We start from the raw sequence: 17,877 nt of genomic DNA, 5'->3' as shown, positions 1-17,877 counted from the left end.
TGTGTGTGTGTGTGTGTGTGTGTGTGTGTGTGTGTGTGTGTGATACCCTTTGTTGTGTGGCTTTAATAAATGTTTTATATTTTTATTGCAACTCATTGGCATTTTGAGTCTCTTTCTCTCTGGGGGTGGACTAGATGACCTCTGGTATACACATAGGGACTCGACCCCACTGCGTGCATTGTTAGGACACGCCTCTAGTAATATTTGAGCTAATTAAATTCCCCTGATTCGATCCTTCCTAACACTTAGAGGTCTTTAAGTAGAGGCTGGATGGCATCTGTTGGAGATGCTTTGATTTAAATTTCTTGTATAGCAGGGGGTTGAACGATGTCCCTGGTGGTCTCTTCCAACTCTATGATTCTATGATTCCATCTATAACAACAGAAGTGTTTAAATAGTAGATCTGAAACAATGATAGCACAGTGATTGTAAAGGCAAAGAAAGAGGACTTGAGTTATTTCAGTTCTATGTGATCAATTGGAGTTTTTATGTGTGTTTAAGGATTATTTTATGTCCATGATTATTACTAAAAATAACTTTCTTGGATAGAGGAGGAGCTGTTAAAAAGTATCCACTCTGGGTGTCAAATACACTAGGTACACCATTGGAAATAATGCTACCACAATAATTCATAAAAGGTGACAAAAGTCTCTACCCTATCGATATATCTGTTTATTTACAGTTTTGAAAAATCAAAACTGGAGAACATTTTGTGCAATCCCAATAGAAATATAATGAGAGTTTTGCAGGGAAAATCATGCTTATCAAATATCCCCAACAGACTGAATTTTTTCAGCTGAATTTTCTGATGGCACCCATACTTGGAATTAATGTGACAGATGTCATGTTTTGCCAGTTTCACAAAAGGGGCATTATACATTTTGAGGCACATTTGTTTAATTAATTCAGATTAGGGGAGAATGAATTTAGATGGTTTCGTGCTGATCTGAATATTTCCTCAAGATACTTTTCCCTCAAATTATTTTCAGCTCTGTTACAAAATCCATTTGTTATTATTATTTCTTCCTTGTTGTGGATGTGAGGGTCTTGCAGGAGTCAAAAAGTGCTATGCTTTGTACCTCATTCAATTACATGTTGCAATCCTGTTTTAATTAATATATATCCTTTTATAACTTGGAGCTAAACTTTGATCAGATGTAATTACAAATGTGTCAGTTTTGTGAAGCAATATGTAAATTGGATAACATTGGCAGGATACAGACGGGCAGGAGAAGACATCTTGGAGGTGTATTCTGCTGAATACGGAGCCTCCAGACCGCCCGCCCCGGGGACGTGCTTCAGGTGTCAGGGCTTCCACACGGGGGGCAGTGAAGATGCCTCACCTGGGTCCGTTTCGGACCCGTAGCTTCTATACCGCCGCCTCGGAGGACGCCGCAAAGAAAGAGGCAGCTTCCGCATGGGTGGCCCAAACCGCGGCTTTTTTTTTTTCTTTTGCCGCATGAGAAGTGCGCAGCTGCGGCAGTCTAGCACCAGCCGGCAATTTCCCTTTTGCCGGCTGCGAAGTGCGCATGTGCACATTTAAAGCGCCCAGGCCCCTTTAAACTTTTTTCCCCGCCCTGCCCAAGAACAAAGGTGGCCTCCTGCCAGCTGGTGATCAGCTGGTGTTGGCATCCTTGCCCGCTTGCGCATTGCGAGTGCCACCACTGGCATCATGGATGCCTCCTCTCCTTTGTTCCCTGTGGTCTTCCTGAAGCTGCACTCCACAGCCACAGCTGTCGCCGGTGCCACCGCCATCTTCTCCGCCTCCTCCGCCTCCTCCGCCCCCTCCGGCCCCTCCGGCCCCTCCGGCCCCTCCGCCTCCATTGCCGCTGCAATGGAGGTCCCATCATCCACCACCATAACAGCTGTAGACTTGGATGACAGCAGCAGTGATGATGATGATGACACAGAACAGCGAACGGCAGTGGCTACCATAGCGCTTCATCAGGCTACTGTTGGCGGTGCCATGGCCCTGGCCAGAGTGGCACGCCTCTGCCGATGCTGGAAGGTCCCTGCATCCCAAGACTTGTGGGACAACTTTGTGTCAACCATATGGTCTGATGAGCAATGGAGGCATTTCTTCCGAATGCCCCGTGCCCTCTTCCACAGGCTAGTGGGCATCCTGCGCCCAGAACTGGAGAAGTCAGACACAGTGATGAGGAAAGCCATCCCGGTGGAGAAGAGAGTGGCCATTGGTGTCTTTTCACTGGCACACAAGTCCAGCTACATTGTGACGGGGGCGCTGTTTGGGACTGGCGTTGCCACCGTGGGGGAGATCGTGGGGGAGTTTGCCCTGGCCATGGAAAAGCTGCTGCTGTCACGGACTGTGTACCTGGGGAACGCACGTGAGGTAGGGACAGCCAGACCACCTTCCCTTTCATCTTTGGCAGCTCTGTGATATTCTGTGTCAAGTGTCACCCCCTCACTGTACATTTGCTGTTCTTGCTATGGTGCAGTTGCGCATGTGTAAAAGAGTTGTCATCTCAATTCCTCTGTTTCTCTCCCTTCCTTTCCCCCACAGATTATGGATGCCTTTGGTCACCGCGGCTTCCCACAAGTGGTTGGCCTCATGGACGGGTGCCACTGCCTGATCATACCACCCTTGGGGCTGAGGAATGCCTATGTCAACAGAAGGGGCTCCTATTCTGTCATCCTGCAAGGGACATCTGACCACACAGGAAGGTTCGTGGACGTGGAGCTCGGATGGCATGGGTCAGCCCACGATGCCAGGATGGCACGGAATTCTCTCATCTACGAGGCCATGGAGGCTGGCATCTATGTGCAAGGGAACCCCAGCATCAACATCAGAGGCCAGCAGATCGGGCCCCTCATACTGGCTGACTGTGCCTACCCCATTCGGAAGTGGCTCATGACACCGTTTAAGACCCCCCGCACTCCCAAACAGAAGCTCTTCAACAAGAAGTTGAATCGCGTGAGGGGGGCCGTGGAGAGAGCATTTGGCAGATTGAAGGCAAGATGGCGCTGTCTCACTGCCCCACTCCTGGTGGCAGAGGAGAACGTGGTGCCCATCCTGGCATCATGTGTCATTCTGCACAACATCTGTGAGACCAAGGGTAGGGTCCTGGATGAGGGCATGCGATATAGGCGCCGTTTTGTGCTGCCCACCCTGGCAGCAATCACGGCGGATGAAGAGAATGCCAAGAAGGCAGCAGGGGATGATGTGAGGAATGCCCTGGCAGATTTTTTTCTGACAAGGAGAATCTGAAGCATGGCACCTGTGCCATCATCTGTGATGTCAGAGTGCAATGTCCTGTAATAGCATAAGCACATGAATAAATGTATCCCATTATCCACAGCCTGTGTCTGCCTATCATTCCTGATCTGTGCTGTGGGCATGTTTTGCAGCGTGCCTGAGGGGGACACACACAAACACACACACACAAAAAGTCTCCTGGCTCAAAAAGATACATCAGCTCCAACTGCCAATTGCCCCTTTGACAATGTATCAATCCCCCTCAAATTCAAGGTTTCCTAATGGCCCATTTGAATGTATTAATAGGGCACCCAGAGGGCATCTATTGGGGGAGAGATTCAAACTGCTCCTCCGAAAGCTTTCATTGGCCTAGGACCACCTTGGCCTAATGGCCCTGAGCCACAGGTGCCCATATATACCCGTGCGCAACTGTGCAAGACCCCAGGACGGCGATCAACATGGCAGCGCCACGCAGGAGGGTCCCGGTCCGCATCGCCTACTGGTCCGATGAGGAGGTCGGGATCCTCCTGGACTCCCTGATGCCGCAGGCAGCCGCTCGAAGGGTGATGGCCAGCACGAACAAGCCCAACCGGGGGCATTTTCTGCAGGCGTCCCGTGCCCTCGAAGAGCGAGGGTTTCGAAGAAAGATGCATCAGTGCAGAGTGAAGTTTAAAACTCTAAAGGCATCTTTCTTCGAAACCCTCGAAGACTTCGGGGAGCACCCCCCGGTTGACAGGTGGCCACCATTCTTTGAGCGGCTGAAGGACCTGTGGATCAGGGGAGATCAGGTCAGCCGTCTCCGCATGAGACCAAGACGTCCCCCTGCCTTTTTTCGGGGTGCTGGTGGATGGCTGTGCCATCCTGCCTGGTGCCAAAGGGGAGCCGCCGCACAGCTGTGCCAGGAGCAGCCAAACTGTGCCCGTTCCCAGGTGAAAATGGCGCAGGAATGTGTGTAGGGGGTCACTTTAAATTCCAAACTTTCCCTTATCACTTTCTACAACCAAAACATCCGCCGGCAAAACTTACAACTTCCCGCGATTCCAGCAACGCATGCGCACATGGAGCTCTAGGGTTAGGGTTACGAGACTTAAAATGCGCCGCAGCTGTGCCGCAGCTTCCACAGCTGCATGGCAGCGGACGCTGCAATTAAAGCCTGACTGCAAACCACACATGTCCCGGACCCCGACCCATTATGCGACGCAGCTGACACGGAGCTTTTCAACGGGCAACTTATATTTACGGCGTGGCAATTCTGGCGTACCGGTGCAGCAGCTTACAGACGGAGCTGCGCAGCTGCGCATCAAACGGAAAAGAAGCGGAGAAAAGCAGCACCTTTTTAATGCCACTTCTTCCCGCTTGGGGCGTGCGGGGGGCGTGTTCATGGCGGCATTCAGGTAAGGCCCGTCTGAAGGCTCTACCTTCATGATGTCATGAATACACCCCTTTTTGCCCGTCTGTATCCCGCCAATATGCCTGTGAGTTACCTTTCTAGCCCCAAACCTTTGTTGCAAAGTAATGATAGGTATTTTATTCCCCCAAACAGTAAATGTATCAGAAATTGAGGCTCTCTGGCTCTAGCCTGTACAGTTGACCAAAAACATAATGGAATATTTTATATGGACAAGTAAGTGTGATGATCAAGTTTTCAAGGGCTTAAATCCTTCTGTTAGTCCTGACTAGAGTAGAGCCATTGAAACAGTGGGATTTATCTGTGTTGACTCACCGATCAACAATTGATTGAATAGGTCTACTGTAGCTGGGACTAAAAGGAAAAGATAAATATTTATTTTGGAAAATTATATTGAATCTGAATTGAGGAAGTCAGCATTAAAGCCAAATTTGCAGTGGAATAATTTTCATCTAGCAGTGTGAGCATCAGCCTGTAGCATCTTTAGTGAGCTACTAAGATTCCAGTACTTGGAAGTCCTTTAAAATCTACTTGGCCAACAAATAATCTGTTGTTGTTGCTATTGTTGTTGCAGGTGGAGTGCCTTTTTTTAAAAAGGCTTGGGACCAGAAGTGTTTCAGATTTTAGATTTTTTTCAGATTTTGGAATATTTGCATATACATAATGAAATATAGTAGGCCCTCAGTATCTGCTGGGGTTTGTTTCCAGGGCCCACCATGGAAACCAAAATTTCCGGATGCTCAGTTCCCATTACATGGCTTGATCCCTACATGGCTTGGATCCAGGTTACCTGCAGGAACGCCTCTCCCCATATAGTCCGCCCCGCACTCTCAGAACGTCTGGGAAGCTTTTATTACAGGCACAAAAAACTGGATTAACATCTACCTCCCAGAAGTCAGATCCATCATATTACCACCTTGGATACTTTTAAGAAAGCCATTAAGACAGATCTCTTCTGGCGGGCCTTTCCACCAGAGCTGACATGAGCAACATACCTATCTTCTCCCTATCTCTGACTACACAAGATACAAACCCTAACTCTGGCTCAGTTATTGTATTTGACTTGTATTGCACTATATTAATATGCATGTCTTGTAATTTGAGGGTTATATTATGAGGTTTTAATGTTGTAAATTGTATGCTTGTATGTATGTTATCTGTTGTGATCCCGCCTCAATCAATTGGGAGAGGCGGGAAATAGAAATAATAATAATAATAATAATAATAATAATAATAATAATAATATATGATGACATAGCAAAATGGTATCTTTTGGTGGAATTTTTGTGTGTGTGAATATTTTCAAATATTTGGTTGATTAAATCTATGGATGCATTATCCATGGATACAGAGGGCCAACTGTATCTTTGAGATGGGACCGAAATCTAAACACAAAATTCATTTGGATACCTTAAACACATAGTCTGAAGATAATTTTATACCTTTTATACATAGTATTTTTAATAATTTTGTGCATGAAACAACATTTGTGTGCACTGAACCATTAAGAAGCACCCATGAAGAAAGTTTTGGATTTGGGAGCATTTCTGATTTAGGATTTTCAGATAACGGATACTCAACTTGTGTTGTTGTTGTCATTGTCATTATTGTTGTTGTTTACAATATTCCACAGCAATGATGAACTGCTGATTCAAGGTGCTGCTGCTACCAACTATTGCCACCAAGTAAGCCTGCTGAAATAGTAATAGACTGACCAGTTAGGCATCACCAAAAAGAAAAATGGAATCTCTCCCACTAAAAAATGAACAAAACAAGAGACTCATAATCATGAAATGTGCATATGTTGATTTACAATAATAATTGTGCCTTCCAACATGGCAGGGGAAGTTGGCCCTTGTGGTCTCCTCCAACTTTATGATTCTATAAGATTCCATAATTACCACCCCACAAGTAGAAATTCAAAATATTTGAACATAGTGTAGACAGACTGTGACCAGGTGATCAGGTGTGCATGATCCATCCACTGGCTAGGGACCAACTATGGAGGGGCAACCTGAAGGGCTATGGTTGCCCTCTGTGTAGTACATACCCTCCAACATTTCACAAATGAAAACTGGGACATGTGTGGCCAAGCAAAGATAGCAAAAGTTACTAGTATGGAAGAACACACAAGCTGGGAGAGGTTTCAGTAATTTGCTTTTGCCTCAGCCTACTGGGAAAGGCAAGACTCTTTCTCCCTTCTCTCTGCTAAAAACAGGATGCACTTTGTTCCTTAGGGCAGCAGAGAGTTGCATTCCAATAACCTTCATCTTCCAGATTTCACTGTGAACTACTTTTGCAATTTTAGTTCAGTTTGCAGCAACTGAAGAATGCTGCAAGTGAAGAAAGAAACTGGGAGGAAGAAACTGGGATGTTTTAAAAACAGCTGAAAAAGTGGGTGAAAAAAATTAATCAGGATTGCCACTACCAAACTGGGATAGTTGGAGTGCATGGTAGTATTTCTTAAATTTAGCCTTAATTTGAATCTTATAGCCTTGAATCATACATTCTTTCCGGTACTTTTGGCTTACAATTCCCATGTCCAACCTAGAGGCTAATACAAAAAGGGATATTGTAGCACCTTTGAGACTAACTGGAAGAAAGAAGTTTTTAGCATAAGTTTCATAGACTGAATAATAATAATAATAATAATAATAATAATAATAATATATTTATAGCCCGCCCAATCACAAGGAATCCGGATGGGTTACAACAGTAAAAATGCATTTAAAATACAATAAAATACTAATTGAATGCTTCCCAACCCCCTGAGGCCCTGTGCAGCCCAGCCATTAAGGCCGGCCTGGGGGTGGAGTCAGGGCATCACATCCATATGACACATGCTCCAACTCCACCGCCAGGGCACCATGACGCTGCATGTTGCACTGCATGTCACACAGTGTCACACCACTCCTCTGGTGTTGGGTCTACACAACACAATGCCGAAGAAGCACAAGATAGCCGTAGTGCCTTGGCTATCACGCCCTTTCCAGGGTGAATAAAGGAGCCACTTTTTGTGGCTCCTTTTCTGAAAAGGCCAGATTGCCGCAGCCCTGATCTGAATGTTTGCACAGCCCCTAAGTCTACCTGTCAGTCTATTAAAGCTTATACAGCAGGTCCTTCCCTTATGCACAGGGATCCGTTCTGGGGAAATCTGCGTATACTCTGCTTTATTGCAAACAATGAGGTTTGTGCTCATGGCTCGGGGCAGTGTGTGTGCCATGGGCACGCATGCCATTTCTTTAATTGTTAGGTGGCTTCTGCATAAGCTGGAAGCCATGTAAAATGCGCCCGCATGTGGCGTGGGCACACTGTACTACAAACTTCTTTCTCTCGGTCTCAAAAGGTGCTACAATATTCCTTTATATAGTGATCCAGATTAACACAGCTATGTTTTTGACTTCTATTACAGTGGCTAGTGGTGAGGGCTGATTGGCGCTCTAGTCCAAAAGCATCTGGAGAACCACAGAGGATACATTTCAAATATTGTCCTCTGTAAAGTAAATTTTTAAAAAATGATGACTGATTTACATAGGAAGGGACCTGTAAAAATGTACTTTGCTGAGGAACTGCTCAACCCTGGGAAGTGTTGCTATGGTGTCAACTTTTTGGGTTCATTTAAGATATTAACAATTTACCATGAGAATGAATTCAAAGTTTAGCTCCATCATATTTCAAATACGTTCCTACCAGTTTTATGTGTTTAAGGGTAATGTGTCTACTTATCTACTTATCCTCATGTGTCATTCTGTTATGTCAAGGATGGGCAAAGTATTGTCCTGCAGCAGTCATTGGATCCCAGTACCCAGCATTTCTCACTCTGGGCTTATCTCCTTAGAACGGTTGGGAGTTGCAGTCCAACAACCTCTAGTAAACCACAATATGCGCATTCCTGTTTTAATGTAACAACCCATAATTAGTTTTGAAGTAGGTGCAAAAATCCAAGGGCTGGAGGAGGCAAAGGAGAATGTCCTGGGCACTAAGGAATATTATCTATTCATAATTTTCCTTCATTGAGTTTATAAGCTGGCAATATTGCAGAACAGTGCTTGCCATGGAAAAGGACAAATCAATAAATATAATGTTGATACCTTTTCTAAACCAACCCAGCACTCTGTAATTGTCATCACCCTGCCTCATTTCAATTTCACTCTAAGAACTGACTACTGTCCTGCAAGCCCTGGTGAAATGCTATCTCTATCGTATTTTGATTGTGAGAAACCATTCTCTAGTCAACAATTACAGCCATCAAGTCACTGAACTTTATCGCATGGGGTTTAAACCGTTCCCCAGCGCATTCTAACGGGGGGCGCGGGGGCGCGCACGGAACACGATGAGCACGGGATGGGGCCCAGAACGCGACTTTACCGCACGGGGGAACGCCGCCACCGCGCATTCCCATCGCGTTCCAATTCGGTTCCAGAGGGTGCCATTTCTGGAACTGTTTCAAAGGTAGGGGAAAGGGGAGGCCCCAGGTTTTTTTAAAAAATGAGAATTTTAAATTTGTTTTTATAAAATTAAAACAAAAATATTTTTATTCTTTTAAAATTTTCTTTAAAAAAGACATCACATCTTACCAAATTTTAACTTTAACCACAGATGTAAATACATTTAGGCTGTATGTATGATATTGTAATTTAAAAGTATAATTTTTCTGGTTGTTTATGTCACAATTATTACCATTACATTCAGTGATATATGAGAATTACAATTTATATGTAACATTAGTGCAAAAACATTGCTAAGGATTCTGCATGGTGTGGTATGAGAGAAAGTCAGTGGAGGAGGGGTAACACTATGAGTTACTGCACTGGGTGATGCCAACCATAGTGATGCCACTGTCTCTGAGGCTGAGAGAATATGGCTTAGAATTATAGAGTTGGAAGAGACCACAAGGATTATCCATTCCAACCCCCTGCCATGCAAGAATACACAATCAAAGTGCTCCTATCAGATGCCATCCACCAGTTTCCGAGGTGGAGTGTTCCACTGTTGAGCAGCTCTTACCATCAGGAAGTTATTCCTAATTTTTATGTGAAATATGTTCTCCTGTTGTTCGAATCCATTGTTCCATATCCTAATCTCTGGAGCAGTAGAAAACAAACTTGCTCCATCCTCATTATGAAACTTTTTCAAATATTTAAACAGAGCTATCATGTCACTTCCCAGAACCACTCTATGAGGTACTGTACATCATTTTCATACCAATTATCCATGGAGAAAGAGACACAAGACACCTCAAAATGGGGAAATGAGTAAAACCTTTTATTTTATATTATTATTATTATTATTATTATTATTATTATTATTATTATTTTAAAAATCACTGTTAATGCTGAACCTGCTCCTCCCTGTCTGAAATTTGGCAGTTTTCATCCTCAGAAGAGCTAATAGATTTGCAAATTTCAACTAATTCTGTCAGAGACCCGGAAGAAAGAGAAAGGGGGGGGGGGGGGCAAGTTCAACATGTTTGTTGTTTTCCCAATGAAGAGGCACAAAGCTTTTTCCAAGCAAGATACTGATTCAGACCCAGAGTCAATCTCCAAACATGTCCTGAGATGAATCAAGACCCTTTCCAAATTTTCAAAAATAGGGCCCAGGATGAGTCTTGTGGCTGTTGCGTACTCCTACTGTATTTATCTTGTATGCTTTGACTTTTTTATAGAAATGCCATAGACACTTTATAGAAATGTCCACACAAATGGACCCCTTGCATTTAATACCCTTCTAAATGTGTGTGTGTGTGTGTGTGTGAGAGAGAGAGAGAGAGAGAGAGAGAAGTATGTGCTTGTACATGTAATATAGTGGATTCCATAGCACTGAAGCGTTCACCATGTTAAATTCCTTAGTCTTTATAGCGGTATGATATTCTTTGTTGCAGCAGGTTAAGAATGGCATGAAAGTTTGAAAAAAGTCACTTTAATTTAGGATCACTGGACTCAAAAAGTGAGCAGATGTGGGCAGGAGAGCTCTGTGGCTTCCCTGTCAGTGGGTTGGTGTATCTGTCCCTTATTGCTCCAGTCTCACTGTATTTTCCAGTGCACAGAGAAGAGGATATGAAACATTATTGTGGGCAGGTGTATGGTAGCCATTTTGCCCCCTAGAACACACTTCCTGTTTGGTGCAATGCATCAGTACATGCTGATTAACTTGTATTATGTTGGTACCCTTGTGGATTGCATGGCCCACAGTTCAGCATAAGGGGCTACACCATTCCTTAGGGTGCTCAAATCAGTATCATGTTTGATCCAGTGCATAATGACTTGGGTCAATATCACCCTAAGGGGAAGTATGTAGTCAATATACATACAAGGGGCCTCCAGTAGACAGGCTACTCACATACATAATTCATGAATCATCCATTAGATTAATCCAGCTCACTGCTCCTTTTCTCAGCCCTTCAAATGGACAGTAACTCTTGTGGCATTGTGAGTACTTACTGTCTTCTCTGGGTTGTTGGACAGAGACTGGGGTAACAGTCTCAGGCAGCAGATTCTGGGAGCATCTCCCTGCCTCAGCCATTATCCTCTGATGCTGGAGAGAACTGTGTCACACATTATGGAGTTTATTACATGGTTTAAAAACCCAACTTACCCCTGCCATGTTGATGCCCCTTTTGAGATAAAATTGAGTATTATCACACACAAAATGCCACTGATGTCACCACTCAGCTGAATCTTGGCTAACTTCCATCTAGAAGCCACACTCAGCTGGCTGATTTGCAAAGCTGGGAGCTTCCCAGTTTTGAAAAGAGGCTGGCTGAGTGTGGCTTCTAGCTGGAAGTTAGCCGGGATTCAGACAGGCAATGGAATCAACAGCATTTTGCATGTGATAATACCCAACTTTATCAACACGGCAAGGGTAAGTCAGGTTTTTAAGCCATGTGATAAACTCCTATGTCACATAGTCCTATCTTGACCTCCCTAATGCAATTTGTGGACCCATGTGCAGTGAAGAAGGCTATCTCATTGCCCAAAGTAAAAATCAACTAGTGGTTGTTGGTAGTTCTTATGTCAGTGAGGTGGTGAATTTACTCCAGGTTTCAGTACACATTTGAAAGGAACTATCCAAAGTGCTGAACACTATCCTCCAAAATGGGTTCAGCACATCTGATAGCTCATTTAAAGTTCAGATGAAAACTTGGAGTGGATTCACTGCCCCATTAACATGGAAATTACCCGCAACCACTACATTCAAATGTTAGTCCAGATTATTTCTGTACCAGAAATAGGGAAGGAATATAGTCTTGTTATTTGCTCCTTCTTGTTCTTTGCCATAGAAAAATGTTTCATGGTGAAACTAGATCTGTGTGAAATCTGTCTTCATGTATATTTCTGTTGTAGGTCAGGGTAAGACTAAGGGAACAGAAATGGGGGGGGGGGGGCAACACTCCTATTTATTCTTAAAATATGTGAGAAGTTTTTTTAAAAAAATAGTCCATCAAACACACAGAGAAACTAGTGGTGCTTTTTGTATACTGATTGCTTTCTGTACTTTGGGAGAGAGGAAGAGAAAAACCACAAACTTTTTCCTACGGACATTCTTTAACCTTGCATAAAATAATAAGTTGCTACCTGATAGCATCTTATAAAAAAGGGGGAGGGTGATGCTTTTCTAGGAGCCCAAAGGTTAAGAAATACACTAACATATATTAACTTTTATTCTGTAACAGCAACATAATAAATAAATTTATGAATTCATATGGCCTTTACAAAAAGACAGAAAAGATATTGCACCAAGTTTAGGTACTGGCTATTTGGACTGAATATTTGATAAACAGATGAGGCGCTGATCTGTCAAAAGTTACCACATCTAAGTCCACCTGGTTTCAATGGAAGAATTACATCTGTGCTTAAGTCTTTTCCACTGAAACCAGTAAGACTTTAGGATTGCAATCCTATACACACAATTCCTGGAAGAAAGACCCACTGAACTCAGAAGGACTTGCCTCTGAGTAGACATGCATAGGATTGCACTGTACAGTGCTTAACTTGGTCTGGACAAAGCCCACAATATCTACCTTCATTATATACATTTGTGGAGTTAAGGCAAAACCAGATGACACCGCACACACAACAGAAGGCTTGAGAAACTGACATAATTAAAAACAAGGGGGCAGAATTTCCATCTCAGACAAATGAATTAGCTGTGTCTAAGGAATGAATCCCTTCGGTTTTTTAACAAAGTGGTTATTATCAATCACGTTAATTAAAGGTGAAGAACAAGTGTAATTTTCTTATGGAGCAAGGGTATTCCAGTGAGGTTTGCCAAAACAATTCCATTTAACCTTCGTAAGCATTATTTCCTACCATTATAATCTCTTCTTGTTACTAGAAAATACTTTCTGTAGAATATAAATTTGTTCAGTGTGCAAATAATATCCAGCCACGGCTCACAGATGTTCAGCAGGGTGGTCCTCTTTTGAGATTAACTAGTTGAAGGAAAACTTCTAAGTGATTCACCCACTGTACAAAGAGGAGTAATGAACTCAATCCTTTATCAATAACCATTATCTATTCCTTTCCAACTGAACAAAATGAATTTATGTTAATTTTTAGAGTGAGGGAAACAAAGACGTTATATAACTAATAGATCAATGAACAGTTCTTTGGCAGCTATGTATTAATCTTGATTGAAGACAGAACTCAAAGATTCTTAATTTACAGACCTGGTTGCCAGTCTTTTTAAAAATATAATCAGGATAGGGGGAGATAATAATTATCCACATCTCCCAAAAATCCAAGTCCTGTAAAGGAATTCAGAATAAATCTTGCAGGCATCTTTATTCTGTAACATCAAGCATAGATATTTATTGTCTGCTTTAAGTCTTAATCCAAATGTACTGTATTTGAACACACAAACTTCGGTGCAATCCTAGAGGAGTTCGTATAGGGTCAAATGTTGGACAATAGAATCCATATTCACCCATGAGAAACCAAGAAAGAAAACATCAATCCAGAGGATGAGAAGATGATCTTCAAAGAACATAAGCAATGACTGGTCCACACTTGGGTGAATGTCACAGGGTAACTGACCTTACAGTGGGAAGACCAGGAAGCCAGAAAATGTAGAGTACTGCCATCCACCAACCAGATTACCTTTCTCCAGTTTCAGGTATACCTTATCTTCCTTGTCTAGATAGAGTAGGACTCCATTTGTGGCCGCTTCACGAGTAACATCTTTGTCTCCGGCAAAAGCAGAAATGACTGGCTTTCCATTTAGCATCAAGTTAACCTATAAGAAGAAAAGCACTGAAAAAACTCAAGTTAACAAAGAACCATATGACATGAATGAATTTAGGTCCACTAGAAGCCACATGGTATTTGGGGACTACAGACAGTTTGCCACTCTTTCAACAACTGTTTTTAAAACAGTAGTAATAAAAAAAATGTGCCTTCTGTTGGGGACAAGGAGAGACAGCACAAAAATATATTAGTGTACAAGTCTACCCACAACTTAGAAAATTGACTGGATTTGTTGAGAGTTCCTAGAATTCCCCCAATGGCATGATCAGTAGCCATGTTGACTGGGGGATTCTTGGAGTGCTAGTTTAAGAAAGGCAATTTTCCAAGCTCTGCATCAACAACAGGTTTCCACTATGGATGAAAAGGTATCTCTCACCTCTTTTGGTATCATGCATGGGTTGTCCTGCATCAGATTATTCCAGTCTAATATAGAGAATTACTAAAGTTTATTGGAGAAACAGCCCTTCCATATCTGTCATTCCTCCACACACAAACACACACTTTACAAGTTACCGGTGCACTGTTTATGTGTAATGTATAAAGCCCTTTTCATTTGTTATGTCAGAATAGGATAGATGGATATATTTCAAAGAGAAGGGGTTATACTTTCAGATTCCTTCATCCCATATACCAACTTTCCAGTGTTGAGAAGGGAAGCAGGCCATGTGCATTACATTCTATTCAGTTGTACTCAGCTAGTAAACAACTGGAAGTTCTGTTTTACTACAGTTCATAACCATCAATGGTTCCACTTCTATTCAAGAGAGCACAAGCAGAAGCCTCCTATATATATCTACTTGCCCAACAGCATATAATAAGAATGCATGCTGATACATTTGATTGCCAAGATCCTATTGTGCTTAGTGTTTCTGACTATGTGCATGTTCAGTTAAGTGCACTGGTGAACTAGTGAGTGTGGGCAAGGGAAGGAAAAGCTCAAAATCATTATCAGTGTCATGGAAAACCCAAATCTTGGAGAAATTTAGATGGGGAAAAATATTGAAAGGACCTGTAGCTTGCATGAATTGTGATCCATCAAGGCTAGCACAGCCAACCTTAAAGGCAAACCATGTATTGCCTGTAGCTTCAAAAATATCCTGTCCCCCTCTTCTGTCCTGGAACTGTGGTGAAACAGGCAAACAGGTGTGTATAAGGCCCCAGGCAGGTCACAATACTTAGCTAAGAACTGAAGTTCACAACAGCCTTTTCCAAAAATATTTCATAGCAATAGATGTGGTTCTTCCAGGTAATGATAGAACCCAAAATGATTTCTAATCCATACAAATCTGACTAATGTTGTCTCTGCTAGATTCATATAACTTTTGCTTGAATAACTGATGCTCTGAATAGGTGACCCACACAGTATCACAAGTGTGTGCGCACACACTTAAAGTCTAAGGTGTACATATATTATGTTGCTTCTCATCATTTGAATATAGATGAAAGCATAATGTGATGACTCACAGATGACTGGGTGAGCTGACATTATTGTAACACATCGTTTTAGATTGTCTTTTAATCATTTACAAAGACTTTTATTTTTCTTGGCTGACTTTCAGTTTGTCAGGCTGAGTCGTTTGTCTTATCAGCACAACCTGTCCTTGTCTAGTTTGCAGATTTTGGTGTTAACACTTTGATTTTTGTGAATGGCTAAGATTGTTGTTATATTTTTATATTGTGACTTCAGTTTATATGAACTATGTTGTTTTATTTGTATAATGAAATGGCGGGGTATACTTTTATGTATGAATAAAATACTCTGAGGTAATGAAAAGTACCATGCTTTGTCTCTTGTGTTTCATATGATATGATTTAGTCACACGTGCAGACCTCATTTAACCCTACTTCAGTTCTTTTTCGTCTGACTCTTGGCAGATGTACCATTGGAAGGGACATCCTGGTGTCATGTAGTTCAACTTTCTTCCAGTATCCACATCTAAAGCATCACTGATAAATGACTATCCAAACTCTGTTTGAAAACCTCACAGGAAGGACCTCCCAACTACCACCTTCTGGGGTTTACATGATCCTTACATGGTCAAATGGCTATTATCATTGGAAAGTTCTTCCTAATTCTTAGTTAAAATTCCTCTCTAGTAGATTGAATCCATTGGTTTGAGGCCTGCCTGCTTTAGCAGCAGAAAACAAGCTTCCTTTGTCTCCTACAGGACTGACCTTACAGTGTTTGAAGATAGCTATCAAATATTTTTTCTCTCTCTTCCTTTCCCCAAGCTAAACACATCCAGCTCACTCAAATAGTCCTCATTAGTTTCTAGATACTGTATAGTCATAGAGTGTATCCACACAGCATAATTATAGCAGTATAATACACGGTTAACCATCTTGGCTTCTTCCTATGGAATCCTGGGATCTATAGAATATTTGCTTTTAGTAAGCATTCAGGCTTGATTTGCTCTATTCAGACATAACAAATAACCCCAAAGAGGCTTGTAATAATATAATAATAAATTCATAAGCATGCATCAGAAATTTGGAAAGTTACTTGTTTGGCTTACAATTCTCTGAATCTCTGGAGGATCTGGGAAATTCTAGTCCAAATGAATAATTTTCCCAAACTCTTGCATGTATGTATGTGTGTATCAGCCCTTAAGTCTAACAAAAGTCCTGCATTAGGAGAGTTGCCTCCAAAGGTGCTTACACTACATCCCTTACCATTGATAATCAGAAAATTTGCTATCATAAGTCACCACCAAGATTCTGGCCAACATAGATATTATTCAGAAACCTGAACCAGAAGCCTAGTATATCAACAAAAACAATGGGATGCAAGTAACTGCAAGGCAAGAACATGGCATTCTATAGCAATGGTGCGGAAGGTGTGGTGCTTCAAATATTATTGACCTGCAACTCCCATCACCGCTAACCACTGGTTATACTGTCTGTGGGTGATGGGAGCTGTGATCTGACAGAATTTAGAAGGCCTAGAATCCAAAACTTTAGAAATTTTCAAAGGCACCAACTGGACTTCTGGGCACAGTGTAGCAAGTGCTAGGTACACATTATCACCTTTTATCAAAATTCTGATAAGGATCTCAAAGGACAAAATATGACACAGAGGATCAAGACTACCACAGTTCAGTGGCAGAGTACAAATTTGCTTGAAGAATCATAGAACCAAAGAACTATAGAGTTGAAAGTGATTCCAAGAGTTATTGACTGCCAGACTGCCAATACAGGAAACCTACCACTAGAGCATCCCTGATCAATGGACATTCAACTTCTCTTTAAAATCTTCAGCCCCAAGGAAAAGCTCAAGTTTTATCTCTTGTATCTCCATCTGAAAGGATCAGATAATGGATAATGGAAAGACCCTGGTTTGGGACCCTAAAATGCTGCTCCCTGTTGATATTATTGTGACAGCTTCCTGTGTTTTGACATCAGGAAAGAAGGAAAAGTAGAATGAATACTAATAAATAATGGCTTCAGTTACTCTTTGAATGAAAATTTACATCATGACATGCAGGCAATCAGACAGCCCACTCTCAGATGGTTTATATACCACTGTTTGAAATCCAGGAAGGAGAACTTTGGCCTTGCAGATGTTTTGGACTTGAACTCCCATGATCCCTTACCATTGATAATTTTGGGTGGGGCTTCTGAGAGCTGCAGTCCAACACATTTGGAAAATCAAAAGCAATACAACCTTTTTTGAGCTACAGTGGAATCATTGTGTCTTGCCATACTCAAAACAGCACTGCTGTGGGTACAGAATCCAACAGAAGGTCAAAACATCTAGTCTAATCAAAATCTTCTGAGCTCTTGCCAGCAGATGGAAATATGGACAAATTAATTTTTCATCCTTCATGTGTGTGTTTTTCCCCTGACTTTTCAGTGGGAGTTCCTTTTAAAAATGGAAACAAAATGAGACAGAATTAATTTAAACTAGCTCAGGCATTGATCTACAGTAAATCAGGGATGGCAACTATGCAAGAAGCAACCTATGCCCACAGAGATCACAATGGCTCATGCTAACAATTTCTAGTGCCCTG

At 42.2% G+C, this 17,877-nt stretch overlaps 1 protein-coding gene across 1 annotated transcript in view; it reads right to left on the bottom strand.

Annotated features, from left to right (window-relative positions):
- Nucleotides 1–11,465: 11,465 nt before the first annotated feature.
- CBLN4 (cerebellin 4 precursor) overlaps nt 11,466–17,877 on the bottom strand; it is a 29,534-nt gene continuing 23,122 nt past the window's right edge. Inside the window, exon 3 of the mRNA XM_089518493.1 lies at nt 11,466–13,856. Within this exon, the coding sequence (XP_089374619.1) occupies nt 13,659–13,856 (198 nt within the window). The 3' untranslated portion in view covers nt 11,466–13,658. The remainder of the gene's footprint in view (nt 13,857–17,877) is intronic.

The sequence above is a fragment of the Sceloporus occidentalis genome, unplaced genomic scaffold (genome assembly GCF_023333645.1).
Source record: "Sceloporus occidentalis isolate IW3139 unplaced genomic scaffold, rSceOcc1.0.p SCAF_3, whole genome shotgun sequence".
Lineage (NCBI taxonomy): Eukaryota > Metazoa > Chordata > Lepidosauria > Squamata > Phrynosomatidae > Sceloporus > Sceloporus occidentalis.
This window is presented reverse-complemented; position numbering and strand designations above follow the sequence as displayed.